This window comes from Watersipora subatra, chromosome 11, assembly GCF_963576615.1.
Source record: "Watersipora subatra chromosome 11, tzWatSuba1.1, whole genome shotgun sequence".
Lineage (NCBI taxonomy): Eukaryota > Metazoa > Bryozoa > Gymnolaemata > Cheilostomatida > Watersiporidae > Watersipora > Watersipora subatra.
The window spans coordinates 986,408-1,014,036 of record NC_088718.1 but is presented as its reverse complement, the minus strand read 5'-3'; the positions used below and the strand labels follow the sequence as shown (position 1 = coordinate 1,014,036).

General features: G+C 36.7%; 1 protein-coding gene across 1 annotated transcript; it reads left to right on the top strand.

Annotated features, from left to right (window-relative positions):
• Positions 1-1,309: 1,309 nt before the first annotated feature.
• LOC137408287 (fatty-acid amide hydrolase 1-like) lies at positions 1,310-26,972 on the top strand. The gene is made up of 16 exons (XM_068094746.1): positions 1,310-1,356; positions 2,201-2,303; positions 2,698-2,826; positions 5,993-6,169; positions 7,727-7,897; positions 8,360-8,501; positions 8,907-9,074; positions 10,637-10,761; positions 12,513-12,638; positions 13,654-13,751; positions 14,631-14,730; positions 20,041-20,127; positions 20,856-20,967; positions 22,274-22,416; positions 23,667-23,825; positions 26,446-26,972. Exons 2-15 carry the CDS (start codon positions 2,214-2,216, stop codon positions 23,799-23,801), a joined length of 1,803 nt encoding a protein of 600 aa, XP_067950847.1. The 5' UTR covers positions 1,310-1,356; positions 2,201-2,213; the 3' UTR covers positions 23,802-23,825; positions 26,446-26,972.
• The last annotated feature ends 657 nt before the right edge of the window (positions 26,973-27,629 follow it).

The following is a 27,629-nucleotide window of genomic DNA, read 5'->3' as shown; positions in this document are numbered from 1 at the left end:
CTGTATCTAATTGTTCTATTTTTATGCTTGTGGAGCTTGTGTAATAAAGAGCCATACTCATTCATCAGTCGCCTAGCTTGCAACAATTACAGTTGTGCATGAGAGCTATTACTCATTCGGCATACGACAACTTGTACGCAGAACCCTCAAGCGAGTTCCTAGTCAGCGCTTACTTCCACAACAATATCAACTTTAATTTGAAAGAAAGCAAAATTGTCAAATAAAACTTATAAAACTAAATTTAATAATCCCATTATCCCCGTAAGCCTGAAAATAATCATACATTGTGCAAAAATATGCAACAAGAACGAAATTATTTATCGATTCAAATACCCACGATATATCCCACACGTGAGGTTAAATGTGACCTTGACAAATTTAGTTTCTTGATAACTGTTTATGATGCGGAGGGTTTTGAATCCTCCCGTTTGTTGCTGGAATTAACGGGATGAATTTCATATCACTATTTGTACTACGGAGTTACCTACTCTAATATATAAATGATGCATTTGGTAGCTACAAACGAATAAAGCAATTCTTAATTGATCAATTGAGTTTATAAAGAAGCAGGTGGGAGGGTAGTTTTACAATTGAATATATGTATTTTTCGTCATACATAACGAAACGCCAAGAACGTTGTTTCGCGTGTTTACCACTTGATGATTCGCGAACTTGTTGACAATGTCGAAGTTTCGGTAAGTTAGTCGGCATTACGATCGCACTCAACTTTTACTTCAACGGTTGCGATCCACGCACGGGCATCGAGGGCGGGTGGGTAGGTTTATAGCGCAAGTTTGCGCAAAGGAGAGTTGAATAAGGGTTTGCGGTGTAAAGAAAAAGAATCTGGCTACCTTATGTTTACCCACTCGTGCCTGCGTTAAGCCTGGTTCACATATACGTCGCAAAGTACCGGCGGGAATATCGCGCAGCAAAACACTTGCGGTGCTCGGCGCAGTCTAATGTTCACATAAAAGCCACATCGTTAATAATATCGTAAACATAATCGCGTAATCAAATAAAATGTTCGCTCGCTATGCCGTTCTTATAATGGTGACCTTTATCCGTACAGTGTATTTCGGGAAGGTTTTGCCTGCGGCCGTTTGCGAAATTTGAACAGCGCTAAACTATTGCGATAACGCCGGCAACTACCGGCGATCCTCGGCGGTCCTCGGCGCATACGGTCCCATTTCATCGCTAATAGCCTGCGGTGTGTCGCCGGTGCTTTGCGACGTATATGGGAAACCGGCTTTAATCACGTTCCCGGACGCGCAGGCTGTGCAAAACTCAAATCTTGCAGATCGTTGGGAGTGGATCAAAACCCAACCATATAGATCGGCGCAATGTTCTCAACTTGCAGTAATATTATTCAATAGCCATCTCCGTTGATTGCATTTCTGTGTTTGGAAAAATAACTTTCAATTTTTTTCACTGGAATAGAGCTTTTTACCGATTGAGGTTGCTTGCACATAATCAATAGCTGAGATGCAAATGCGAATTCCAGAATCAAGATGTGTTTTGTTTGCATTTAGGGTATTTGAATGTACCTATGCGTTGCCATTCATTCTCTGTGTTTTTGTATTGCATGTGTTTCTCTGCTATCTTTTTCACTGTTTCGTGTCATTACTATTTTAAGGTTTATGCAGAGTGCGTCCTTACAAGAATATTTCGATTTTCGAATGTCTAGACAAGAACTAGTTTTGCTTATCTTCTGTACTGTAATTTGGTGTTGAGTAAAAGGAATATCTTTAGTTTGTATTGCAGAAACAAGTTTATTGTTTTAAAGTTAACCGGTAAGAACAACTAGCAATTAGGTAAGATTTAGGATTCTAGTATTCTTTTTATACAATTATTAGCTTGTAAGCAATAATTTACAAGTACCACCTACTAGTGTCACCTACTTGCGTAGTAAATTGGATAAACGTTGTTAGCAATTGATTAGTTTTTGAATTAGGTTGTAGTTACACACTGTAGTACGATGGATTTTAGCATAAAAGTTATCTAGCCATTATCTCTGATGGAACTGATAACAAACTCATTTTTCAAAATGTCACAACTGTCAATGCATTTTTTTGCTGCATCCAAACTGTTGTTATATTGCTATTTAACAGATTTGGTGCAGGCTTAGTTGGTTTGGAAGTTATTTTGGTAACATTCATTTTCAGACGGCTTTTTGTTAGGTTCCTATACTTGCGATTTATAGAGATTCAGCAAAAATGGATTCCTTTTTAAAAGATTTCGGGTTAGACAACAAATGGTATAAAGAGTTGAGAGACAGCCTTCCCACTTTATCAGCTGCAATATTGGTGAGTGTCCATCTTGCTTAGCCATTCTTTGCAGTCAATAGGTTTTATTCAACAAGAGATTTCGCTGTGTTACATTTGAGGATTTCATTAAGAAACTGCTTCTTGTTTAATTATTATTATACAATGTTGGCTTTCTGAATGCAACATGCTTTTGTTTACATTGTCAATGTATTTTAGGTATGTTACAGTGATTAGATATGTTTTGCATGTTTATGTGTGCCATTTGTAATTCTACGATTGTGAGGTAGCGTTTGACTTCTACCAGACACTGCCCCCTTTTCCTCTAAAGTCTTGCAAATACTTTTTGTTTTTCTTTTTATTATGTTGAGCTGAGACTATTTATATCTGAGCTTATTTTACATCTGCTGCCTCAATACCCATCTCTACTGTGCAGGCTGTGCTTCTAACAAGAAAGGCTGTCCGGTATATATATGCATACACTCGACTCCAAAAGATTCGCAATGTGGAAATCAACAGGCTTAAAGACGCCAAAACCTCATGGAAGAGATCTGTCCTGACCAAGGTAAAATTTAATATTAAATGTATTATAAATATCCTATGTGTTTTATAATAAAATAATTGCAATATAGCTTCATAGATATTATAATATAATAATAGGGTATAACATAACCCACATTTTATTTTTAAGGTTTAGTATAGATGATCACTTTATATTATAAGTTGATTGTCTACCAATCATATGCTCAAATCTTAGATTGGTTTTAAGGAGTTGTGCTATCAACCTTCAAACGTGAACTATATATACCTAGATGTAACATACTTTATTGGCTATAATTTTGTTTCAAACTGTAATGATTTCAAATCATTACAGTTTGAAAATGATTTTATCAAGAATCATAAAAAGAAACAAAATGCAACAGTTAGTCAATAAAATCAAACAATGGTTTAACGTTTAAATAAGCAGCATTTAAATTACTCTCTGCTGAGAGAAGGGATATTAGGTGGAAGATTGTTAAAACATGCTATATTTTGTACCATGTTAGAGAGATGCAAGACATGTGGTTACGCTTATTGTAGGACTAAGTAGCTGCAATATCAACTAGAATATCTGACTACAGTACATGGTCACTGATTACATTCTGTTCGCTTCATCAGAGTCTATTGTTCATAAAGAATTTTGTTGATGATATCTTATCCTAGTCATAATTTCATCATCCACTTTCCGCTGATGTTTTTACAAACTAAACTCCTTCGCTTCCCCAGGAAAACTAACCTCTCATACAATATATGCTGTACATTACTCTGTACAACAGAAAAAAATTTGGATAACATGAAAAAATGAAGTCTTTGTGCCTTTTTCGAACATACATGCATTTAGTGCTTTTTGATATTTTCTTTTTTATCAAAACAATTGCAGAAAAAATACACCATAACTCATCGATGAAGGCTTCATGTGCACAATAGTTAATCGAGGTGCAGAGACTAGTTAGCAGGTAGCGAGCAGGTAGTTGGCAGGTAGCGAGTGGTTCATACGAATGAAAAAAATCACTGCAATTTAAAAGAAAATGTTGTTTAATATCCCCCCAAGTTCAAGATACCAGCATTAAATTCCTTGTATATATACCTTTTGATACACTAGCTGTGCTCAAGTTATTATCTTTTCAGAGTCAGTTTCAAGTGATAAGAAAGCACTGCATTCCATGTACTAGCTGAAGCTCATAGCATGCCCGAAGCAAGTTTTCATAACTGCTAGTAATCCAACATCTCTATGGTTCTTTAAATGCTATCAATACAAATTCAATTGTTTAACTGAACATGGGTCAGCAAGTTTGAACTTGCTGTCACAGGTATTATACAAAGGCAATCGATAAAAAGTAATTGTTTTAACCTAAAAAGTTAGGTCTACAGGAGGTCCTCAACTTACGTCGTTGATTTATGCTTAGGACTTTGTGTAACCCGAATTGTAGTGTTAGTGTTATGATTCTGCTTCCTTTAATGTCGTTATCAATCTTTTGACCTATGGCTAACAAATTAAAGTTATATATGTAGTTATATACGGGAACTTTATAAATTGAACTTTATAATAAATTTATATTAAGCGCCATCATGCACAATAAATTTTCATTTTTTTGCTAATTTTCATTTTACTCACGTATTTACAAAACATGAGGAGTGCTGAACTGACAGAGAGTGAGGATCGTATCTTTTTCAGGAGTAGTGGGTAGATTTTGGCGATTAGCATATATTGCCATCTGGTTATTTTGACAAATGCGGTACACCGACCGCCAAATAAGAACTTTGAGAGACATTTTTGTTGATGTCGTATGGCGAAAGCAATGCCGTAACGAGGGGATGAAAAAGCATCGTGTTGACCACCGTAAGGTGAAAAAAAACCGCAAAACTGAGGCATTGTTACTCGAGGGTGCACTGTATCTAGTTTCACTTCCATAGGGATGGCTTTTCTTTCATACACAACAATTAGTAGAATCTGCTTTGTGCTTTGGAGTGATAATGAGGGTCGAAATATTAAAAAAAACTCAAACAAGGCAGGCAACTCGAACGCGTCCAAAAGCAAAATGGCGTATTACTAAAACTGAGTGACGCACCGATGCCGTCTTTCTGTCCCACCAGCCCAACAAAGCATATTCATCTTCATGCACACTGGTTACTAGCTCGCAAACATTTGCTTCGCCTGATCGCCTTGCTTTGTTGTAAGCAACATATTATATATTTTAGGTATTTTCATAGTGGCGGTTTTGAAACCTCTGAAAATATGACCAGACCGTTGTAACCCAAGGACTCCGTGTATCAGTAAATAACTAGGTTACACATTTACGGTCATAGTTTGCGTTCCCTTCTCTTATTTGAACTTGCTGTCACTTAGCTTTATGCTTTTTTACAATCAGTTTTATTGGTATACTAGATGAATGCCTGACGTTGCATGGGTAATAAAAAGTTTTTTACACAGAAAATTTATTTTTAATCAATATAAGCAACGTATACCATTCTAAGTTTTAGATGAAGGGGTCTGTTTATTTCTGTGTGTGCTTAAGTTCAATTAAGTTTGTGCTATATATACACGTATATGTATAACATTTTGGAACAGTCTGGACACAAAATTTTTTCTAATAGTTCAAGCGTGCTAAATGAAGCATGAAGTGTGCGCATTTCATCCAATCACCATTAAAGATTGGCAGGCATAATAAGTATGTGCACTGTTGTTCCATAGTATGGCAAGTAGTGGATAGCGCGACTGTCTGCAGAACTAGGGTTGCTGGGTTAATTCCAGTGTGAAGCAGTTTTTTGTTCTTTAAACCTTGTCACTATAACTGGACATACGGATGACAGACCAACAAAGGATAAAAACTTGTATATATAGATTTAAGGCATATGCAACATTGGACTTGTAATTGTCTTTCCTCAATCAATCAAATACTGCTTGCATCTCAGATATTTGGTATAGCCATGTATTGTGTTGGGCATGTGCAGCATCGGATTTTATCTCGTAGCATTTTGGCTGCAGATGAAACAAAAACGTGAGTTTAAATCTACTGACCACCAAAGAGCACTTTCGTTTTTTTTCTGTACCGTTTTGAAACCTGCTTTCCAGAGACCTAACCATCGGGCAAGGATTTGCTTTATCATGAAACCTATGCACATAGCTGCTACATTCGCCATCCTGTGTCTTGATCAGTAAAATGCCTCAAGTTTATGTGACACTTGTTTAGATAACAGAGGCTGAGTCAGAGAGAATAGTGTCCATGAAATTCAATGATCTCTCCAACTCCCTTCGACAAGGGCGCTTGACAGCATTAGAGGTCTTAAGAGCATTTCAGCGCAAGGCTGCTGTAGAGGATGAACGGTTCAACTTTATCGCTGAACCACTTGACTCTTCAGTGGCAGAGGTTAGTAGGTGCTGATGGAAGAACCTGTCTGTCTGTTCCTAGTTACCGACACACGTTTATGTAACATATGACACTCAGATTAATAGATTAGTTCGAGTGATTTTTATTTCATTTGGGATTCATAGCCTGATGATAGTAAAATCTCTCAACTGATAGACTACACCATTCTGTGCTGTTGTTGTTATTAACTAACTAGATGTGTTTTTATTAACTAGTTGTTTTGCTATTAACTAGTTAACAAAACTGCGGTTCGATAGTAAGAGCAATAATTTTTCCAAACTAGAGTGATTTTTAAAAACATTGACTCGCATTCGGTAAACAACCCTTTGTTGCCGTATGCATAGTAGCTAACTTGTTGAGTCTGTAGAAGTGAAATGCTCCTGAAACAGGAATGCACATTTTATCAAGTTATAAGAACTCTCCTTGAAATAGACGGTTATTCAGTGATTGCATGTAAAAGATTGCTGCATGGGATGATGTTAGCAGATTGTCTCGTATCACTATGCAGTTTAACTTCTATATACATGTAGTTATAACATGATACTTACTGTTTAACCATAGTCGACTTAAGATGATACTTACTGTTTAACTGTAGTCAACTTAAGATGATACTTACTGTTTAACCAAAGTCAACTTAGGAAGTTACTTACTGTTTAACCATAGTCGACTTAAGATGATACTTACTGTTTAACCATAGTCAACTTAGGAAGTTACTTACTGTTTAACCATAGTCGACTTAAGATGATACTTACTGTTTAACCATAGTCGACTTAGCATGATACTTACTGTTTAACCTTTATATTCTTATCTTAGTCTGTAAGGTTGCTACAGCATTGTCACTTGCAATGGCAACAATAACTTTCATACACTTCGCTTTGTGTTTTATAAATAAAATTTTGATGGCCTACCAAACAAATGATTAGTTATCTACAAATATCGAAATATGAGAGAGATGGTTGGTAATAAGTGATCAGTCACACACATTATCATTACTAGAGGAAAATAGTGAAATTGACCCCAATTCTCCGAACACCTAACTTTCTGTTATTTATGTAATGTTTGTTGAATTTTTCTTGTTAATGTATGTTCATTAAATTGTTTCTTATAATTATTAATGTTATTATATAGCATAATATTATTATAATATTATTATACTATTATATTGTTTCTGTAAAATATTGTGAATATAAATTATATAACTGACTGACAAATAAAGATGGAAATTAGTCAAATGTAGAGCACTTTGTTTGTATTCTTCATTTTCCTACTCAATGTAAGACGTGTGCTCTGGTTTACAGGTACCCTAGGACACTTATAAGTGTCCTAGGGTATTCACATATTTACTAACTTATGACCAGCACATGAGCTCATCATCGTGTTTCCTGCATCTCACTATGTTTGACTGTCTCCTATCCCAGATATATCATAGTTATCAAACCCCAAGTTCATCACTGTCTAGATAAGCTTGTTATGAAATTAGTGACCACCGAGTGTGTCTATTTGCTTGAGATAACATAGCTGGAGTTCAGTTTAAAGGTCATCAGTCTTTTACTTCAGGATCTGGCTAGAAAACTTGATTCCATACCAGTATCAAAAAGAAACAATCTGCATCTCTTTGGCATTCCGGTCACTGTGAAAGAGAGTGAGATGCTAGCAGGCTACTGTTCTAACATGGGAGTCACTTCACTCCTCGGAAGCACTGCTGCCTCTGATAACCCTCGAGTCAAGGTTTGTTTTATGTCATTCATAGCTTTGTGACTTTCTTGATGTCATGAACTATGATATCCCCTGTTATCTGGTAGACCCATGTTGACTTAGAATATATAAGCTGTCTATCTATGTCTCAGTCAACATATTATCCCAGTGTAATCTGATAGGAGTTGTGACATTTAAGGTGTAGTGGATAATAGCCGATAGTCGTTGGTACGCTATCTTTTAGTTGATTCCGATTTTAAAGACTTCACACAAAAAATTTTGTTATGACTTCGGCTAACATTACACAAAATAGCAGAACATTCAAAGAGGCCACAGCAACCAACTCTTTTATGGTTATAGCAGTATTAGCTGTTGTACTGGCACTGTTTTCCGTGTGTCAACAGGTGCCATAGTCAGAATCGTTGAATGGTTTATGGGATGACATTTCAGTCATACTAATGTAATGTGCTCTGACAAGCTGACAGGCTTATGCAGGTGCTAAAAGATTTCGGAGCTATACCGTTCATCAGAACAAACGTTCCGCAAGCACTACTCTCTTACAGCTGTGAAAACCCCATCTATGGTCGTACAGTCAATCCTTGGAATACTAGTCGGGACTGCGGAGGTTCATCTGGAGGTATCCACATAGCTGTAATTTGAAACATTTAGGCAAAAGTAGGAAATGGGAAACATTGTACACACAAATAAAATATAAATGATGCGCAACCAAAATGTGAATTTTAATTTTTTTCATGTTTTGTAAGTTTTTTTAACTATTATTTTTTGTTTCTAATGCAAAACATTTGAGCTGTATTTACGCTTTACATATTATGGCCTTGAATATATAGAATCGACATATGACCAGTTGATTAGAACTGGTCTAGGTCGTAACTTAGATAGTGAGTATAGAGTGCATTTTATCACTCAGACAGGAAGCAATTTCATGGTAGATTTGAGCTAGTAGATCCGAAGCAGAGCAATTATTGTTTTACAGGTACAAAAATTTCGGTTCAAGTCAATTTCTGCTTCTATCATTTTATAGGCGAAGCGGCTGCTATAGCCTGTGGCGCCTCTGTTCTTGGGATCGGCAGTGACATCGGGGGAAGCCTGCGGATTCCTTCTGCATGGACTGGTATCACAGCTCTGAAGCCTACAGCTGGTCGTCTCTCCGCCATGGGTTTGCTGTCAGTCAACTCCGGCCAGACATGCGGTTGGCTTTCTTCTTTTTTAAAAATATTTCATTTAATAATTGATAATGTGTGTCCTTCCCTTTCCAGGATTCCATCTTATGAAGCACAATATTTACTATAATAAGAGCCGTGTCTGTCCGTATCCACGCTAAGAGTGTTAGAGGAAAAAGTTGCCTCGCCCGGGAATTGAACTCAAATATTCAGTCCTACAGCCAAGCATGCTACCAATTGCACCAATCAATCGCCTTGGCACATCTAAGAATAACTGAGCACATACTTATTACACATGATGATCTCTCACAGGACTGCCAGGATACAGTAGCTGGTGTTGGCCTGTACTTAGCCAAAGCGTCAATATTTATAGTCTTTGAAGATACACATTTAGTTTAGACAGCAGATGTACTTATCTCAGTTCCTTGACTGCGCTTTGTTATCTCTTATCAGTTGTTCTCTCTTTCTCAAGTCCGGGCGTGACCAATTTGGTTATCTTATCACTAATACTGCTTCACCCAGCTTCAATTAATTGAGCTAGCCTTGGGTCCTTAAAGATGAACTTGAACATAATCTTAGTAAGTTTTATCAAAAAGTATCGGTATTTTTCTGTTATTTGCGAAGGTTTCTGATGTTTAAGGTATCTGATTGTCAGGATGGTTCAATATTAAAATCGATAAAACTTGCTCACGGTTAATACACTAAGATTAAGTGAAAGAGCGATTATGGTGTGTACAGTTGCAAAGTGACGGATGAAATTGAAATGTGCAACGCCGCAATTTGAATGCAAAATCTAGTATCAACTTTAGTAATGATAGCAACTATTGACGTTGTTTCGCACTTATTTTTCTTTTGAACATTTGTCGATTTTAATCTTGAAACATTCTGGCTGTCAGATCACCTCAAATATCAAAAATAATCTCAAATGATAGAAAAATATCGATACTTCAGGATAAAATTTATTAAACTTTTGTCTAAGTTCATCTTTAAAGTACACGCTGTGTCGCAGTAGGTCGGAGTTAAACCCACAATGCATTGGGGATAGTTTTTGATAAACAATGTTCACACTATCACCAACCCATTTGTGAGTAGTACATGGCATAGTAATCTCACTATACCATGTGGTCAGTGGAACGATGAATGTCACTGAAACTATACAATGTGGTTGCTAAAATGATTAAATACCCGCAGCAGCTGTCATGAACAAAAATGTAGATCAAGCAACCTGCTACAGCCGATCACCATCGCCCAAGTGTTGCACTTTGCACAGACTGTTGTGGACTCACGGCAAAATCTTGGGAATGTTTGACAGCTGCAACGTTTATCGTCATATCTGTGATGCCGTCGGTCTTCGATGCACACAGTCTATAAATAATTGCAATGAGGAAAAACCCTAACATACTGCGGTACAGCGCAGACCAGCCTTCAACTGGAGAACTCAACATACTTTCAGCTAGTTCTCTGAGAAAAGGTATCGCTTGAGGAAACTGCTGGAAGTCTTCGCTTATCGTTTATCTCAGCTCAGTAGTTCATAGTTTCACTTAAATATCCAATGTGATGCTCTTGCTGATGTAAATGGCTTGGTTTGCAGTGAAGCCTACTGCTGGACCAATGGCCTCTACTGTTGATGCTCTCATACGGGCCATGAGAGTCTTCTCTACAAAGGAAATGTTCGACAAGGATGCATCTGTTCCTAGGCAATCGTTTGATAATGAGGTAAATTCATTTGCGTGTCATGGGGTTTTGTTTTTCACATGTCTTCATGAAGAGATGGATAATCAAAAGACTTAGCTTGTTTGCTAAAAGAGCTTTTTAAAACAAAACAGACTTTTGACCGCACTGAACTCTTTAACACGAGTGAATATATCCATTTTTTTAAACAAAAGTCTGAAAGATAACATTTGAACTGAAAATGTTCTACATGATTGCAAAATCATTATGCGCAATACTATGTCACAACTTCAAATTTACACAAAATTTATTGTCTCAGAATGTAAACGTTGTGACCTATTCTTTAAAGCACAGCAAATGAGTAAGAGTTATCCTCTCATCTTATTTGCTGTAAAGCTCACATATATGCCTAGAATGGATGCTGATGATGATCAGCATCCATTCTAGGCAACAATCAATATAACAATATATGCTTGCATATAACGATCAATAGATTGTTATATGCGCGCATATTCAAAAAGATATACAGTGATATGCTGCTTTACATTTAAGTGAAAAAAGGATATTTGTCTGTAGTCATAGGTCAACATATGAGTGCCCCTACATGCGGGAAAATCGAGATGGCCGCATTTTGATCAAGTTTCTTCTTTGAAATACGAGTGATACTTTGTTTTCGATGGCCATAGTAATATGGCCAAGTATGCGAGAAGCCGCTTCTAAGAACGGCGTCGCCGCTTCTAAGAACGGCGTCGCTCGGTCTTTCTCTTTGAATCAGTTTGAAAAATGTTTTTAAAGGTCAGATAAAAGCATGAGTGAACATAGTGAACATGAGGAAAAAGCGCCAAACCGAAAACATATAATGAAAAATTAAAACGACAAAATTAAAGTAAGATTAATAAAAGTTTACAACTTAGCTATAAGTTTGTATTTAGTAAGCTAATTAGTTTTAAGTTTTTTCAAAGTTTCCGCTACGTAGCCTCACAAAAGTTTAGTGTACCGTAAACGTTGCTGTCAAGTCTCTCAGACTGTCGTTACAAACCGCTTAGACAGACCTACATTTGTCTCGAAGGTAAAAACTTACAGTAGTGTTCATTTTGTTGTAGATTTGGACATAAGTATAAAATAGAACATAAAATAGGTATTGGTTGATTGTTTAGTGTATGTATTAAATTGCAACAGTTAAAAACACATTATTCCACCATAATATCCTGTTTTATGTGTTTTTTCATAGTATGGTAACAGATTAATTTGTATTCAGTAAATTTATAATGGAAATAATGCCTTGAGAAAAGAGTAAACTGACATACAAGCTCAATCCCAGAACGCAATAAGCTCGTATGTCGAGGTATGACTATATATATATTTCACTATTACTGATATGAGTTATATATTCGAGAGCATAAGAACAGTTTTGTGTTTGGCCGATCAATCAGTTGATTCTGCGATAATTTTCCGAATCCACTTATTTTGCCAACATTCAGCTTAGTAATGAATAGTTAAAAAATTTATAGTTTTTACTAAAAATCAAAATAGTAGCAACTACCCCTTCATCAGGATGCTTGATATCAATAATCATGTACATACAGTAGAGTTATCCTCTCTCATAGAGTATACCTGGTGAAGGTGCACACTCAAGTTCCATTGCTTATAGGGCTGTAGGTGCTACGTAGCAACATGATGTAGGAATTGCACAAGTTTAAATAGCCATCATTCTTTATCATTATTAATGGGTATATGGAACACAGGCTAATATTATTGCTATATGAGAGAGAGGTAAATTACTCTATGGTGTCCAGGAGCTGATATCAGAAAGACCTCTTACTATCGGGCTCATAGAATATGATGGCTTGAATAGTGTCAGCACTGCCTGTCAGCGAGCTCTTAAAGTTGCTGCCGATGTCCTTACAGCAAATGGCCACAGAGTAAGTAGCATCGTGCTATGCAGACATACTTTACATACAGTAAGTACTCTACATAGGGTAAGTACTCTACATACAGTAAGTACTCTGCATACAGTAGGTACTCTGCATGCAGTAAATACTCTACATACAGTAAGTACTCTACATACGGTAAGTACTCTACATACGGTAAGTACTCCACAAACGGTAAGTATTCTACATACGGTAAGTATTCTACATACGGTAAGTACTCTACATACGGTAAGTACACTGCATACGGTAAGTACTCTGCATACGGTAAGTACTCTACATACGGTAAGTACTCTACACGCAGTAAGTCAATGAGTAACATAAAATTATACAGACTGTGCTCAATTTTTAATTGGAAGTTTGTCATATGATGCAAAAGGCTTCTCCTAAGACCAACACCCCTGATCAGGCTTCTATGCCAGCTGTCCAATGGCTAAATCTTCATCTTTACCATCAATACGATATGATGCGAACTACAGATCAGGTGCTCTGCATAACATAAAGTGTAATCTACATGCCATCAGACAGTGCTTCCTTAGCATGAGTTAATAGTTATGGCCTCGTGTCAACTGTCTTACAAACATCTATTCAAGCAATGTGTGTTTTCTGTAGAGCACCAGGTGTAATCTGCATACTGTCAGATGTAATCTACATACTGTTAGATGTAATATACAATGTACTATATGCAATACGCATAATGACAGATTTAATTTGCATTACATCAGAAATAATATATGGATACTATCAGATACAACATCTAAAGCGACTGATGTCATCTACATGACATCAGAGGTAATCAGCAGACATACATTTTGTAAATTTTTGTACGTAGAGTTTAATAACGTTTTGTAATTATGTTTTGTAACTGACACCAGCAATACTAGAAGAGCATTGTCGAAATGCACCATCGAAATACCCATGAGATTTAAGAATTCTAATGTTACATAAACAGATTAATATATTGAATGTTTCAAATAGTGGCGCCAATTGATGAAGGATGTGATTGTAGGTGATATCCTATCAGCTGAGAGACAATACTATGTGCACCACCCGTTACTTTCCGAAGGCTATCCTTTCTGATGGCGGTCACAGATTAAACCAACTGCTGTGAGTATTGTCATAATATTTACTATAACAAGACCATGTTTGTTTGTTTGTCTGAAGCTAGGGTTGAAGTTTGAGAAAAAGATTGTTTTCAAAGAGACTCGAACTCATACCATTGGCTTGGTGAACTGATACACTAACACCTGCGCAATCGACCGCCTTTAGGCACTTCACTATAATGGTGAAGATAGTTATTTTCTGTGCTCTATTGACATACCTCATGATCTCTCACTGTGCGCTGTACACGGTATACTGGGCTGCCAGGGTAATAATAGTCATATATACGCATCTAAAATACCCGTGAGAGAATAAATCTAATATTCTAGCTTGTTAATCAGAAGTGCAAATAGACATAGAAAATTGTTTTATATGATATTCACCGGTTAGAGTCATCTATGTCTTTCATTAATTTAATGATCTAAATGTTTTTTTCTCTCCAAGTTTAGAAGATAAATTTGTTTTTGATTTGAGCAACAAGTATTTAATGGCTGTAAAATTACCTGGTGTCTGACCATCGTTTTTTAATTCTGTGATAACATTTGTTTATCTCTAATTATTTGTGAGTAGTTGCAAAAGCGATCCACATGAAAATTCATTGATAAGTATGTCTGAAATGGTATGTGGGTTACACAATTATAGACTGGTAGCAATGTCAGGGGTGGACAACCCTGATGGACTTAACCCATCAGGTACTTAACTAACGGTTTTTTTTGTTACGAGAGATGTTGCTGCCTTTACATCTCTCTGACAGTCTATTCATTATTGAGCTGCATGCAATCTTTAATGTGGTTCTCTCCCTGATGTCGATCCTAATCGTCATCAAATTTATGTGCCATATTCTGAGTATAATAGCAATCATTCTATGCACTCTTCTGATTGTAGGTGGGGTGATCTAGTTTGTAGCGATATGAAGATGATGATGAGAATTCTCTCTTTACCTCCTGTAGTAAAGAAGCTTCTCAATTTTATTTTCTACCGTGTGGTAAGAGAAACATGCAGGTTGGCTTAAAGGTTTACTTGCAACAAAATTCACATTACAGTTATTTGATATCAAAAGATTCACTATGTCTTACTCTGCTGTGTTGCAAGTGCAAAATATGTGGAAATACGATTATAAGGTCTTAAAAGGTTAAAAACGAACAGTTAATCGCAGCCATCCTGGAAACGCCGTAGGTTGGAATCCCGTTCCAAAACACGACTTCTGTTTACACTTTCATGTAACCTCATTCGTCAAAATATTTTCACAAATATACTTCACACATTCACTAAAACCATTTATCTATTGTCCTTACGCGTCTATTTCATCATCATTGTAATGCTGTCACTTTGGGCACTGATATCTCGAAACCTACGGTTAAAATTCGTTTAATATTTTAACCTTAGCTCAAAAGAGTGCATATCATCCTCTGATAAACATGAGGAGCCTGTTGGTCACCTGTGATAGTCGAAAATTGCTGCAGAAATTTTTCGCGCTATTTGGCAGGAAGTATGGGTCACATGATCAAATTACGACTAGATGATTAGACCAAACTGAAGCGAAACTGCAAATTAGCAAGCATTTATATTTGACTAGCTGCATTACCCGTCTACAGGAGCAGATTCACGGGCAGCATAAGGTTTATTGAGAGTTGGCTTTCATACTGTAAAACAACTCCAAATATGCAGTTACATCTCCCTCTTTCCTCTCTCTCCCCTCTCTCTCTCCCTCCCTCTTCTCCCTCTTTCTCTCCCTCTCTCCTCCTCGCTCTCCCTCTTTTCCCTCTCTCCGTCTCTCCCCTCTCTCTCCCCTCTCTCCCTCCCTCTTCTCCCTCTTTCTCTCTCTCTCCCCCCCTCTCCCTCTCTCTCCCCCCCTCTCCTCGCTCTTCCTCTCTCTCTCCCTCTTTCCCCTCTCTCCGTCTCTCCCCTCTTCCCCCTCTCCCCCCCCCTCTCCTCCTCGCTCTCCCTCTCTCTCCCCTTCTCTCTCTCTCTCCCCTCTCTCCCTCCCTCTTCCCCCTTTCTCTCTCTCCCCCCTCTCTTCCTCGCTCTCCCTCTCTCTCCCTTTCTCCCCTCTCTCTCCCTTTCTCCCCTCTCTCTCCCTTTCTCCCCTCTCTCTTCTCCCTCTTTCTCTCCCTTTTTATCCCTCTCTCTCCCCCCCCTCTCCTCCTCGCTCTCCCTCTTTCCCTCTCTCTCTCTCTCCCCCCCTCTCCTCCTCGCTCTCCCTCTCTCTCCCCCCTTCTCTCCCTCTCTCTCTCTCCCCCCCCCCCTCTCCTCCTCGCTCTCTCTCCCTTTCTCTCTCTCTTTCTCCCTTAGTTCAACGCAACACATGCGGATAGACAACATTTTTGGTTTTTCTGTCGGGCGTATGAAGAAACAGTTTTCGGCGTGTGCCTACTTTTGAGCAGGCGACGTATAGCTGGTCATGGCTGATGCAGGGTGACAGTAAGTCGATAGAAGCTGCTCTCTTTCTTTTCACAATAGCGTATCGCAACCCTCGGAGTACTCGAGAAAAGTTCTGTAATAGTAAGTTACAGTAGGCCTACTCGTAGCTGGAAAAAAAATTAGTAACTCGGCTGCTGAAGGAAATGAACATGACCCACTATCACGAACAGCGGCAAATCCAACGTTATTAAGTAGTGGAGATGTGGCAATTCATAGACAATACAACGTCGTATAAGAAACGCTTACCTTTTTGATGTGGAAATTTAGTAGGTGAAAAATTCGTTTTTTCAGTGGCTCCAAGAAACAAACGTTTACGTGACCTTCTCGGTACACGTTGGCAGTAAATATTAATTGCATGTAAATAACTACTCGTTAATTTATTTTATTTAATAAATAGTACATTTGTATAGCTGTATAGACGCCTTTGTATAGGCCGCAGAACTCAGGAAAGATGTTTTTAACACGACAGAAAATTTGCCGTTTAAAAAGCGTGCTAACCGGGGATTTCGGTTAATGCGCTCGAGCGGTGAAAAAAAAACAACAGAATCGCCACACCTTTATATAAGCCGCTTGGCTCAAATTGTCAGAGAAAAGTAGCGGCTAATAGTCCATATTACGAAATTACGATAATTAGTACTCATATTAATTCGGTTGGCTTCGTTCGACCGAATGGAAAAAGAAAGACCGCTCTATAATTTATTTACCGTTACTACACATATTAATTCAGTTCGCTTCGTACGACCGAAATTCGTACGACGATAAAAGAGAAGACCGCTCTATAAGGCGGACAGACAGATACACAGATAGACAACGATTGCCGTTTATATAGTAGATAAGGGCTTTCTGGTAAAACCCAAGTGTTTGCCATAAGCTAGTGCTACGAAACGTTTTATATTGAGCCTTTCATTTATTGTGATAACATCGCGTGTCAAAACAATAACCACGTCTAGTTGAGTACATCGTCGAAATAAAGGGATTCTAAACTACGGCGTTTTCGTGATGGCTGCGATTAACCGTTCGTTTTTGAGCTTTTAAGAGCTTGTAATCATATTTCCAAATATTTTGCACGTACAACACAGCAGAGTAAGACACGGTGAATCTTTTGGTACCAAATAACTGTAATGTGCATTTTGTTGCAAGTCAACTTTCAAGTTTAAAGGTTGACTCGCAACAAAATTCACATTACAGCTGTTTGATATTAAAAGATTCACCATGTCTTACTCTGTTGTGTTGTAGGTGCAAAATATGTGGAAAGGTGATTGCAAGCTCTTAAAAGCTCAAAAACGAACAGAAAATCGCAGCCACACGAGAACGTCGTAGTTTGGATTCTCTTTCCAAAACGGCTCTAATATGATGTAGTTGTGAGAGATGGTTTCTGTTTACACTTTCATGCAACCTTATTCGTCCTAATATTTTCACAAATATACTTCACGCATTCAATTAAACTATGTCTATTGTTCTTAAGCGTCTGTTTTATCGTCATCGTAATGCTGTCACTTTTAGCAGTGATATCTTATAACTTACCATAAAAATTCGTTTAATTTTTTAGCCTTAGCTTGAAGGAGTACATATCATTGTCTGATAATCATGACGAGCCTGTTGGTCACCTGTGATAATCGAAAAATGCTGCAAAAATTATTTGCGAAGTATTGAGTCACATGATTAGATTACGACTTGCCGATTAGACCAAACCGAAACAAAGCTGTAAAATAGCGAGCATTTATATTTGATAGGAGGTTTTCAGTAAAACCCGAAGTGTTTGTCATAAACCAGTGCTACGATAAGTTTTATATTGAGCTTTTTATTGGCTTTTCAATTCACATGAGAACATCACGTGACAAGACAATAACCAAATTTCATGGCTACGTCAGAGAAATGAAGAGATTCCAATCTACGGCGGCTTTTCGTTTTTGAGCTTTTAAGAGCTTGTAATCACATTTCCACATATTTGGCACCTACAACACAACAGAGTAAGACATGGTGAATCTTATGATACCAAATAACTGTAATGTGAATTTTATTGCAAGTCAACCTTTAAAATACAGGGAGTCCTCGGGTTACAACAATCGCTACTTATGCTATTCCAAGGTTACGAATGCGTCACATCAAGTATTTTAAATAATATGTAATATAGTTTGTATTGTCGCTTACAATGAATACACTTTGCTGTGCTTGTGTAGGAGAAAGACAGCATTAGTGTGTTACTCAGTGTCAGTAATATGTACACTATTTCAGTTGTACCTACCAGTTCTCCATTGTTAGAAATATTTTGTCCTTCATTAGGACTCCAAAGCGCAAGGCAGATTCCTCTAATGGTAATGCATCAAAGTAAGAAGGTTATCATCATGGAGATGAAACTAGATATTATTCAGAGTACAAACTACTTTATTCAGCATGCTCCGACTTACACTGAAATTCAAGTTTTTATAACGACTCGACGTGATAAGTCGAGGACCCCTTGTTATTGGATTTTTGAATCCTTAAAACCTACATTAGTGTTATTGTTTTTTTGATTCTATGTTTTTTCAGGGTCTGACACCTGATGATCTATTTGTGAACTTGTGAAGGTTTCCCAACTCTTTAATCGCTCAACCATCTACAGCAGGACAAATTTGTCTGCATTTATTGTAAATAAATCGGTGTGACTTTGCTCTTACTATATAACATACAGGTTGTTATACTGTTTTATTTTTATCATCAATCCTGGTAAGAATTTTTTAAAAATTTCTATAATTAAAACTAGAATATTGCTAAATTCTAATTTCTGGCGATGGTTAAATAAGTTTCCTTGGTTTAAATGAACTCACTGTCCGATTGTGATGAGGTTACACAAGGTTACACATTGGTAGACAATGTAAAACTACACAATAATTGCCCACATCTGAGAGTTGAACTGCCTTCACTGCAGATGTATGTATTTATTTGTATCCGTTTCAGTATAAAGTCATTGCTTGTGCCGGCTCTGTGAATGAAAACTGTAAATAATTGTAGATATAGATTTATATAGAAGATAAAATATATACTTTATTGTGTGTATATATAAAATAAAGATTGTAAAAAAGAAACAAAAAAGAGACCAAGATTTTATGGCGTGAGGTTTAGAATTTGCCTGATACACTCTGTTCCTTGTACCTCCCTGCGGGGAACTAGAAAACATCTCTAGCTACTTGGAAGTCTTCCAATTCTGTCCCAGTAGTCGATGCAAGGATTAGTAATTATATAGATGAAAGGGTATAGATGAATGATATAATGATGAATGATAGGATGGAATGATATAGATGAAACATTTCTAAAGGAATGTTTCATCTATACACACTGTTACTATCCTAATCCTCACATTGTGTCATTATAGATGAATCATTCATCTAGGGTTTCAGGGAGGCCTAGTGGTAGCTTCTTGGGCTGTCAACCATAGAGTTGTTGGTTCGAGCCCTACTTAATGCCGATCTGACAGAAAGCTCTCAGCAAGCTTTCAACCCTAAAATGCTGGGTCTTTTGGATCTAGACCCTAACTTGGAGGCCCCGTGTACCACACTGACAATGTCGGCATGTCAACGACCCACTTTTGTCCTTCGCACATTGGACAAGTGAGATGGCTACCTGGCTCTGTCAGACTGGACGCGTTGCAAAATGCATCCCTTCGGTTTAACCTGACAGTGCCAGAAGAAGCCCTTGATAAATGTTAGGACCACTCAAGGTAGCTTATAAAAAACCTAGTCCTGGCGGTGTGTTTCTCTACTAGAGAACATGGGAACACTACCAAGCATTGTCACTACATGACAGAAGCATGTCATTACTTTTACTACTTTTAGATGAATCATTCACGTTTCTTCAAGTGTATTTAACACCTCATTTGATTACACATATGTTCTAGCTGCCAGAGCACCTGTCAGCTTCTCTCAAAATGGCTGAAGGAGTGGAGTCTGTAGGCAAATGGTTTGAGCTGACCCAGCTTCTGCAGGTAGGTTGTTGTCTGTTGTCCCTTGTGCACACGCTCTAGGGGAGCATTTACTCAAATAACTGTTCATTTAGATAATATTACTGGTAGTGTGATATTAGAAAATGTTAGTATTTCACAGCAAAGTTCTTGATGTATGCGCAGCGGGTCTAGCTATAACTTCTAGTGTTCAAATTATTTACTAGTACGTCTGCCAGTCTCATGCCCGTGAGGGATCATCATGATTATCTGTATATGGAGAGTTATCCTGTGAAGTGGTAAGCGGCAGAGTTGTGTAGTGGTAACATGCTTGCCTTTAAGTCTAACGTCCTAGGTTCAATTGCCGTGCAAGGTAATCTTTTTTTCACTACCGCTATTACTGTGACTGAAAAGACACAGCTCTTATTATAGCAAAGATTATTTTTTATTATTTTACTATGTGTCATTATTTCATTATGTTTTATTATTTAATTTTTTTATAATTATTTTATAATTTAGAATTATTTTATTTTCTATTAATATTTTACTCGTGGCATATAATTCTCCTTAATTAGGGAGCAGCCATGGGTCAGTGGTTTCACTTTCTTATGATAATTACAAGATAGCTTTGGTATCTTCGTACTGCTAAATAGATTTCATGGAATTCTTTCAACTTTATGTTTATTACCGTGATGACTAGCTGCGAGAAAGTTCTATGACAAACATGATAAATAAGTGCTATATTGCCTTTAATTTACCTCAACTCATCTCAGGATTACCGCAGTAAGGTAATGGAAGACTGGAGTAATGAAGGAATAGACGCAGTGCTGGCTCCAGCTATGCCAGTACCTGCCATACCTCTCAAGGATGCACCTTTGGTCAAATGTAAGTTTTAGGATTGATTTTCAGTTTTTCTTGAGGTGATGATTAATAATTATCACGATCATGTATGACTCTTGCTGCAATAGTCAAACATGCAGACATCTTTTTAATGGCGGCTTATGGAATTGTCAGCCAACATAATGATTTTTTCGTAGATTGTTTTCTTAATCTTTAATATTGTATTTATAGCCAAGGACTTGTACTTCTTGTTGATAAGTTTCTTGTGTCATTCTTGTTAGTTTTAGTAGTTTTGTTTCAGTTTATGCTCTCTATTAAATCTGACATCATCTACTAGTAGTGCATATGCTCTATTAAATCTAACATCATCTACTAGTAGTGCATATGCTCTATTAAATCTAACATCATCTACTAGTAGTGCATATGCTTTATTAAATCTAACATCATCTACTAGTAGTGCATATGCTCTATTAAATCTAACATCATCTACTAGTAGTGCATATGCTCTATTAAATCTAACATCATCTACTAGTAGTGCATATGCTCTATTAAATCTAACATCATCTACTAGTAGTGCATATGCTTTATTAAATCTAACATCATCTACTAGTAGTGCATATGCTCTATTAAATCTAACATCATCTACTAGTAGTGCATATGCTCTATTAAATCTAACATCATCTACTAGTAGCGCATATGCTCTATTAAATCTAACATCATCTACTAGTAGTGCATATGCTCTATTAAATCTAACATCATCTACTAGTAGCGCATATGCTCTATCAAATCTAACATCATCTACTAGTAGTGCATATGCTCTATTAAATCTAACATCATCTACTAGTAGTGCATATGCTCTATTAAATCTAACATCATCTACTAGTAGTGCATATGCTCTATTAAATCTAACATCATCTACTAGTAGTGCATATGCTCTCTATCAAATCTAACATCATCTACTAGTACTGCATATGCTCTCTATCAAATCTAACATCATCTACTAGTAGTGCATTTGGAATAGGTTACAGAATGTTGAGATACAATGTTTACAACATTTTATCAAATTGTATCAATATTAAAATTCATCATAATTTTATTACTTGCTAGCGGTTTATTTAGTTTATAGAATCTCATTCAGTTATAAACAGTTGTAATATATAAATATTATAATATTAATAATTGTAATAAATGTTATATTTTGTAGTTCTTTTTTAGTTTGATTTTCAGCTTATTTCTGCCGGAGTTAGATGTTGGGTGATCACAAATTACAACCAGATTATTGCTTATTCTGTATGAGATGTTGAGAGTGAGAATTCTAGTTTGAGAATTACCTTACTTCCCTCTTGCGTAGCCGTCATTGCTTATGGCACCCCTTGGAATGTCCTCAACTTCCCCTCTGGAGTTGTGCCAGTCTGTAATGTTACTGCGGAGGATACGGCAGCGGATGCGTCACAGTTTAAAGCCATTGACTTTATGCAGACGATTCTCAAGAAGGTAAAGTCTTAGCTTTTTTACAACTGAACGGGTTGCTTTATCTTCCAATGTTAAATAGGCCTGTCTCTTTAACTAACAGCGTAAGTTGGTGAGTTCTCTCACACCCCTCCTCCATACTCAATCATTGATTTCATTGATTAAATGTCTTCTTACACTACATAAAAATGCTGTCTTTTGTACACTTTTTATGTTTTTAGATGAGTCTGACATAGAGTGATATTCGAAGTAAATTTGACAACCTTTTGTTGAAAAACTAAAATTCTCATTTACACCATCGTTACACCATTGTGAATTTAGTCAATAGCCATAAATTACATATTAAATTAATCACCATTATGATATCATTTCAAACATGTAAACCAAACAGCTGTAAAATTATGTCTTTTGATTATGTAGGGTAAATTCTCAACATTTCATTTTTAATGGTTGAAGATGACGATCTGTACAGATATGATCACATCACATACATTTTTATTTGCTTATTTCAAGTCATATAACTGAACAAATGCTTTCAAGTTAATGTTATGTCACCAAGTTTGTTTCCTGTTTGCTTCAGCCAATACAATTCATCATAGAACAGTCATTCGGGGTAATCATTTCCTGTTAAGAATCAATCGTTACCCTGTCAATAATAATACACATGAGTTGTAATGCATTAATACTCAGATATGGTTTCAAGTCCGCGGGAATGGATTGCTGCTGAATTGAGCATTTGGTGCAACATGTTATGTGCTTTTTATTATCTTCTTTAAAGGCCGGTTAGATTATATGCAGTTACTGTTTAACACCTTTTTAGTTATTGTTTTATGTAAATCCAACAAAATGATGTAAAGATTTTTCTGTTAGTGATGTGTAAATGAACATTCACCAGTCATTGATGTTCATGCAAGGCATGCAGATGAGAGTGCTTTTGCTTCATGTCACAAATATTTCTGAAAAACTTGTTAAAAAATTAAACTCAAGTGCAGCCCACAATTTTAATCTGCCAAGCGGCACATATGCTTTGTTTTTCCCAATTAGCCTCCCTGGTCTAATAAGTATCTGTGCACCAGCATGTCATTGTTTAAAAATATCCCTGGTATCTCATAATATCATAAATATTTCATAACGCTTGCATTGTATCACTATTGCCTTTGTACTGTTTGCTACTGTACTGTTTGTACCTTTTCCCTGTATTGTCATTGTTTTGCTTCTATTTTAGTTTTATCAAGTATTTTGAATGTTGTACACTTATGTAAAACCATGTACAGGGCCTGAAAGGTAGCGAAGGCCTTCCAGTCGGTGTTCAACTGATTTCTTTACCAAATTGTGAAGAACGCTGCCTCAGACTGATGAAGGAAGTTGAGTCTGCTGTTAATTTTAAGCCACTGACAGCGTATCAGTAGATCTGTGCATTTCATGTATATTCGGTAGGCAACATTCACTTATTACTAGGCTAGGCATCCAATCATTTCATATGTTCACTCGTTGCGCTATAGCTTTGCCTAACAAAGAATAGTTAGTGTAGACAGCATCTGTGGCTATGCATACAGTGTAATGATGTTGAAAGTATACGGACTAATGAAAGTTTTCCTCACCTCGCGGTAGATGTCATGGAACCTGCACTGTATGTAGTTGAAACTTTGTTTTAAATCGTTATAATCATGTTTAAAGTCGCACGTTGAATTCTCTATTACGGAACATGAATAGTTAGTGATTACAGTACCATTTGCACAATTACTTGCACTGCTATATTTTCATTATGAATCATGGTTGTCGCTGCTGAGTATTGAATTACAAATGAAAATAGCATAAACTATAAATGAATTAAATGGAATCAATTTTTGGTCAATCACATATGAGTGGATTAAATTCTTGCCAGAAGTGATTTAGACACCGTGAGTTGCATATAAGTCGCTGCACACGGATACAATAATTGGTTAGTGGGTGAAGCTAGTAGTACTCTTTCATCTTTGACCATGGCATCTTTATCTGAATCATAGGATTCTCCAATTTTCACATTGCCTCGCGGAAAGTAGTAAAGGAATTATATGTGAGAGGTGTCTTTTGCTGTCCCTTCACAATCAACACCTGAATTCAATCGCTATAGGGAAATGAAAAGTCTTTAAAGGTTGACTTGCAACAAAATTCACATTACCGTTATTTGATATGAAAAGATTCACCATGTCTTACTCTGTTGTGTTGTAGGTGCAAAATATGTGGAAATGTGATTACAAGCTTTTAAAAGCTCCAAAACGAACAGAAAATCGCAGCCACACGAGACCGCCGTAGTTTGGATTCCCTTTCCAAAACGGCTCAAATGTGATGTAGTTGTGAGAGATGGTTTTTGTTTACACTTTCTTGCAACCTTATTCGTCGAAATATTTTCACAAATATACTTCACGCATTCAATAGAACTATGTCTATTGTTCTTACGTGTCTGTTTTATCGTCATTGTAATGCTGTCACTTTTAGCACTGATATCTTATAACTTACCGTGAAAAATCGTTAAACTTTTTAACCTTAGCTCGAAGGAGTACATATCATTGTCTGCTAATCATGACGAGCCTGTTGGTCACCTGTGATATAACAAAAAGTGCTGCAAAAATTATTTGCAAAGTATTGGGTCACAAGATCAGATTACGACTTGACGATTGAATAATGTCGTAACAAAACTGTAAAATAGCAAGCATCTATATTTGATACGGGGTCTTCGGTAAAACCCGAAGTGTTTGTCATAAACTAGTACTACGATAAGTTTTATATTGAGCTTTGTATTGGCCTTTCAATTCCTGTGAGGACATACGTGACAAGACTATAACCAAATTTCGTGGTTACGTCATCGAAATAAAGAGATTCCAATCTACGGCGGCTTTTTGTTTTTGAGCTTTTAAGAGCTTGTAATCACATTTCCACATATTTTGCACCTACAACACAACAGAGTAAGACACGGTGAATCTTTTGATACCAAATAACTGTAATGTGAATTTTGTTGCAAGTCAACCTTTAACAATTCATTTTTTAAGTAAATACCAGGAAGTGAACTCTCATAAAATACGCAGCAATCGATTAGGATATCATTGTGCATTTGTATTATGCTCAGCAGTCTTTTATATAATAAAAGCCGTGTCTGTTCGTATGAAGCCACACTTAGAGCTTAGGAGAATATATTGCTTTTAACCTAATTGGATCTCTCAAATTTTTACCTTGGTTGACTACCACTTCTGCCAATTGACCGATTTGCTTTGGAATAATTGTGCAGTTGGTTATTACACCTGACAATCTACCACAGAACTGCCAGGTTTCTAGTGAATATTACAGTAGGCTGTTCTTTGCATTGCCCATTTCATATGAGCATCTACATTACAAAGGTACATACTAAAGTTGATATGTTTGTAGATGTGATTTGTGCTTCCAATGAAGCAATGCAAGCTCTTCCTCGTGCCTCTTACATTAAATTGTATTAATCCGCCAATGACCGGACAATTTGCTATTCAGTAAAGCAGATGTTTTTTGTTTGGGATAAAATGTGAAGGTTAAATGTAATAGAAATGAAAAAATGAAACTGAAGAAAAACATTAAAGCTAAGATAATCGCTTCCAGTAAGCGGAGTTTGTTATATTATAATTTGTTCGTTATAGTGTTACAAACACGCATCACCACGGCATGCAATTACTTTTTAATATAGTTTGTCTTACCATTTGCTAAATTATTTTCCAACTTATGAACTGGCAAATGCAATTAACTAAGAACACTGTTGTATTCAAATAGCTTTTGGTGATTTTGATAAGACGAGATTATTTCAAGTACATCTCATTTTGAATTACATGCAGGTATTCTATAGAAATTTATTCAATCTCTTTTTAAAATTGCTTATTCATGAATCCCCTACTAGCCATGCGGTGACAAAGCTGCTCAGGCTTAATACAATCTTAGTGTTTTTATATTTCCTGGTTCAAACTGGAGATGAATTGTTGCTGGTTTAGCAAATAAATATGCTTGTTCATCTATTATTATTAAAATAGGTATGTAAACAAGAATATTTTGTAGGTGGGCTTCATCCTGTTTAGACTACTGAGAGTTTCAGCAAAGTGTCAACCAGCCAAAAGAGCCACAGTACATAATTATAGAACCTTGTCAGACAATACAGAGCACATTATTGGATTGTCACTACGCCCTTCACATGTGCATTAGCAGTTACTCTTTTTATACTTCGATTACTCTATGGTTGCTAATATTGTTGTTATCGCTTATATTTCATTTTGGGAACATGGCTCTTCTAGTTACTATTTTACTTTGGTCTATTTTTATGACTTGTGATAATAACTTTATGCCCATAAACAGAAGTGTTTTTATCTGCCATATTTGTGCTTTTTTCATTGCCTTCATAAGTTTTTAAGCAAATTATACCGTTATCGCTATAAATACATGTAGAGATAGAAAAGAATTTTGACTCAATACATGTTTTACTGTGTGTAATATGTGTAGTCAAGTTAATTTAATTAATCGCATTCGCCCCTATATTGGACATTAGAGCGATGTGTTTATTTAAAACATGAGAAAATAAACTCTTATTGATATTATATTTTGAGCTTGAATTTAACAACATGTTGGAGATAAAAAGTGTCGGGAAGGGATTGAATGAGAGAGTAGGGAAATTGTGAGTTACGGTACTTTTCAGACTATTAACCGCACCCTTATATAAGCCGCATCTGCTTTATTTTCAAAAATCGATAATAAAACAATACATAGCCGCACCTTTGTATAGGCCGCAGAGATCAGGACGGTACTTTTTAACACGGCAGCAACTATGCTAGTTAAAATGGAACAGTGCCATTAGGCACTGTTCTGTATTGACCGATGCTTTTTAATCCAGTGCCTAACGGAACACTACCGTTAGGCATTGTTTCGTTTTTTCTCACACCGCTAGAGGCGCACTAACCGGAGATTCCGGTTGATGCGCCTTAGCGGTGAAAGAAAAAACCACAGAAAAGCCACACCATTATATAAGCCGCATGGCTCAAAACATCAGAAAAAATTAGCGGCTAATAGTCCAAAAAGTACAGTAATTGTTAAGGGTCCTCACAAAAAGGAATGTTTTTTTTTAAGTTTGTGTTAATAGTACCTTTGGTACTTTTATGGCGTGTATAGTGTAGGTGGGCATTAAAGTAAAAATCTACAGGGATTGCAATTTCTTCAGTAATGATTTAGTTTTAGGTTTTGGTCAGCAGTCC

Excerpts from the sequence above, each read along its gene's own strand:
- LOC137408287 (XM_068094746.1), top strand. The coding sequence starts at position 2,214 with ATGGATTCCTTTTTAAAAGATTTCGGGTTAGACAACAAATGGTATAAA. Across the intron at positions 2,304-2,697 it reads CTTTATCAGCTGCAATATTG|GCTGTGCTTCTAACAAGAAA; the intron begins GTGAGTGTCCAT and ends TCTACTGTGCAG. Across the intron at positions 8,502-8,906 it reads CTGCGGAGGTTCATCTGGAG|GCGAAGCGGCTGCTATAGCC; the intron begins GTATCCACATAG and ends ATCATTTTATAG.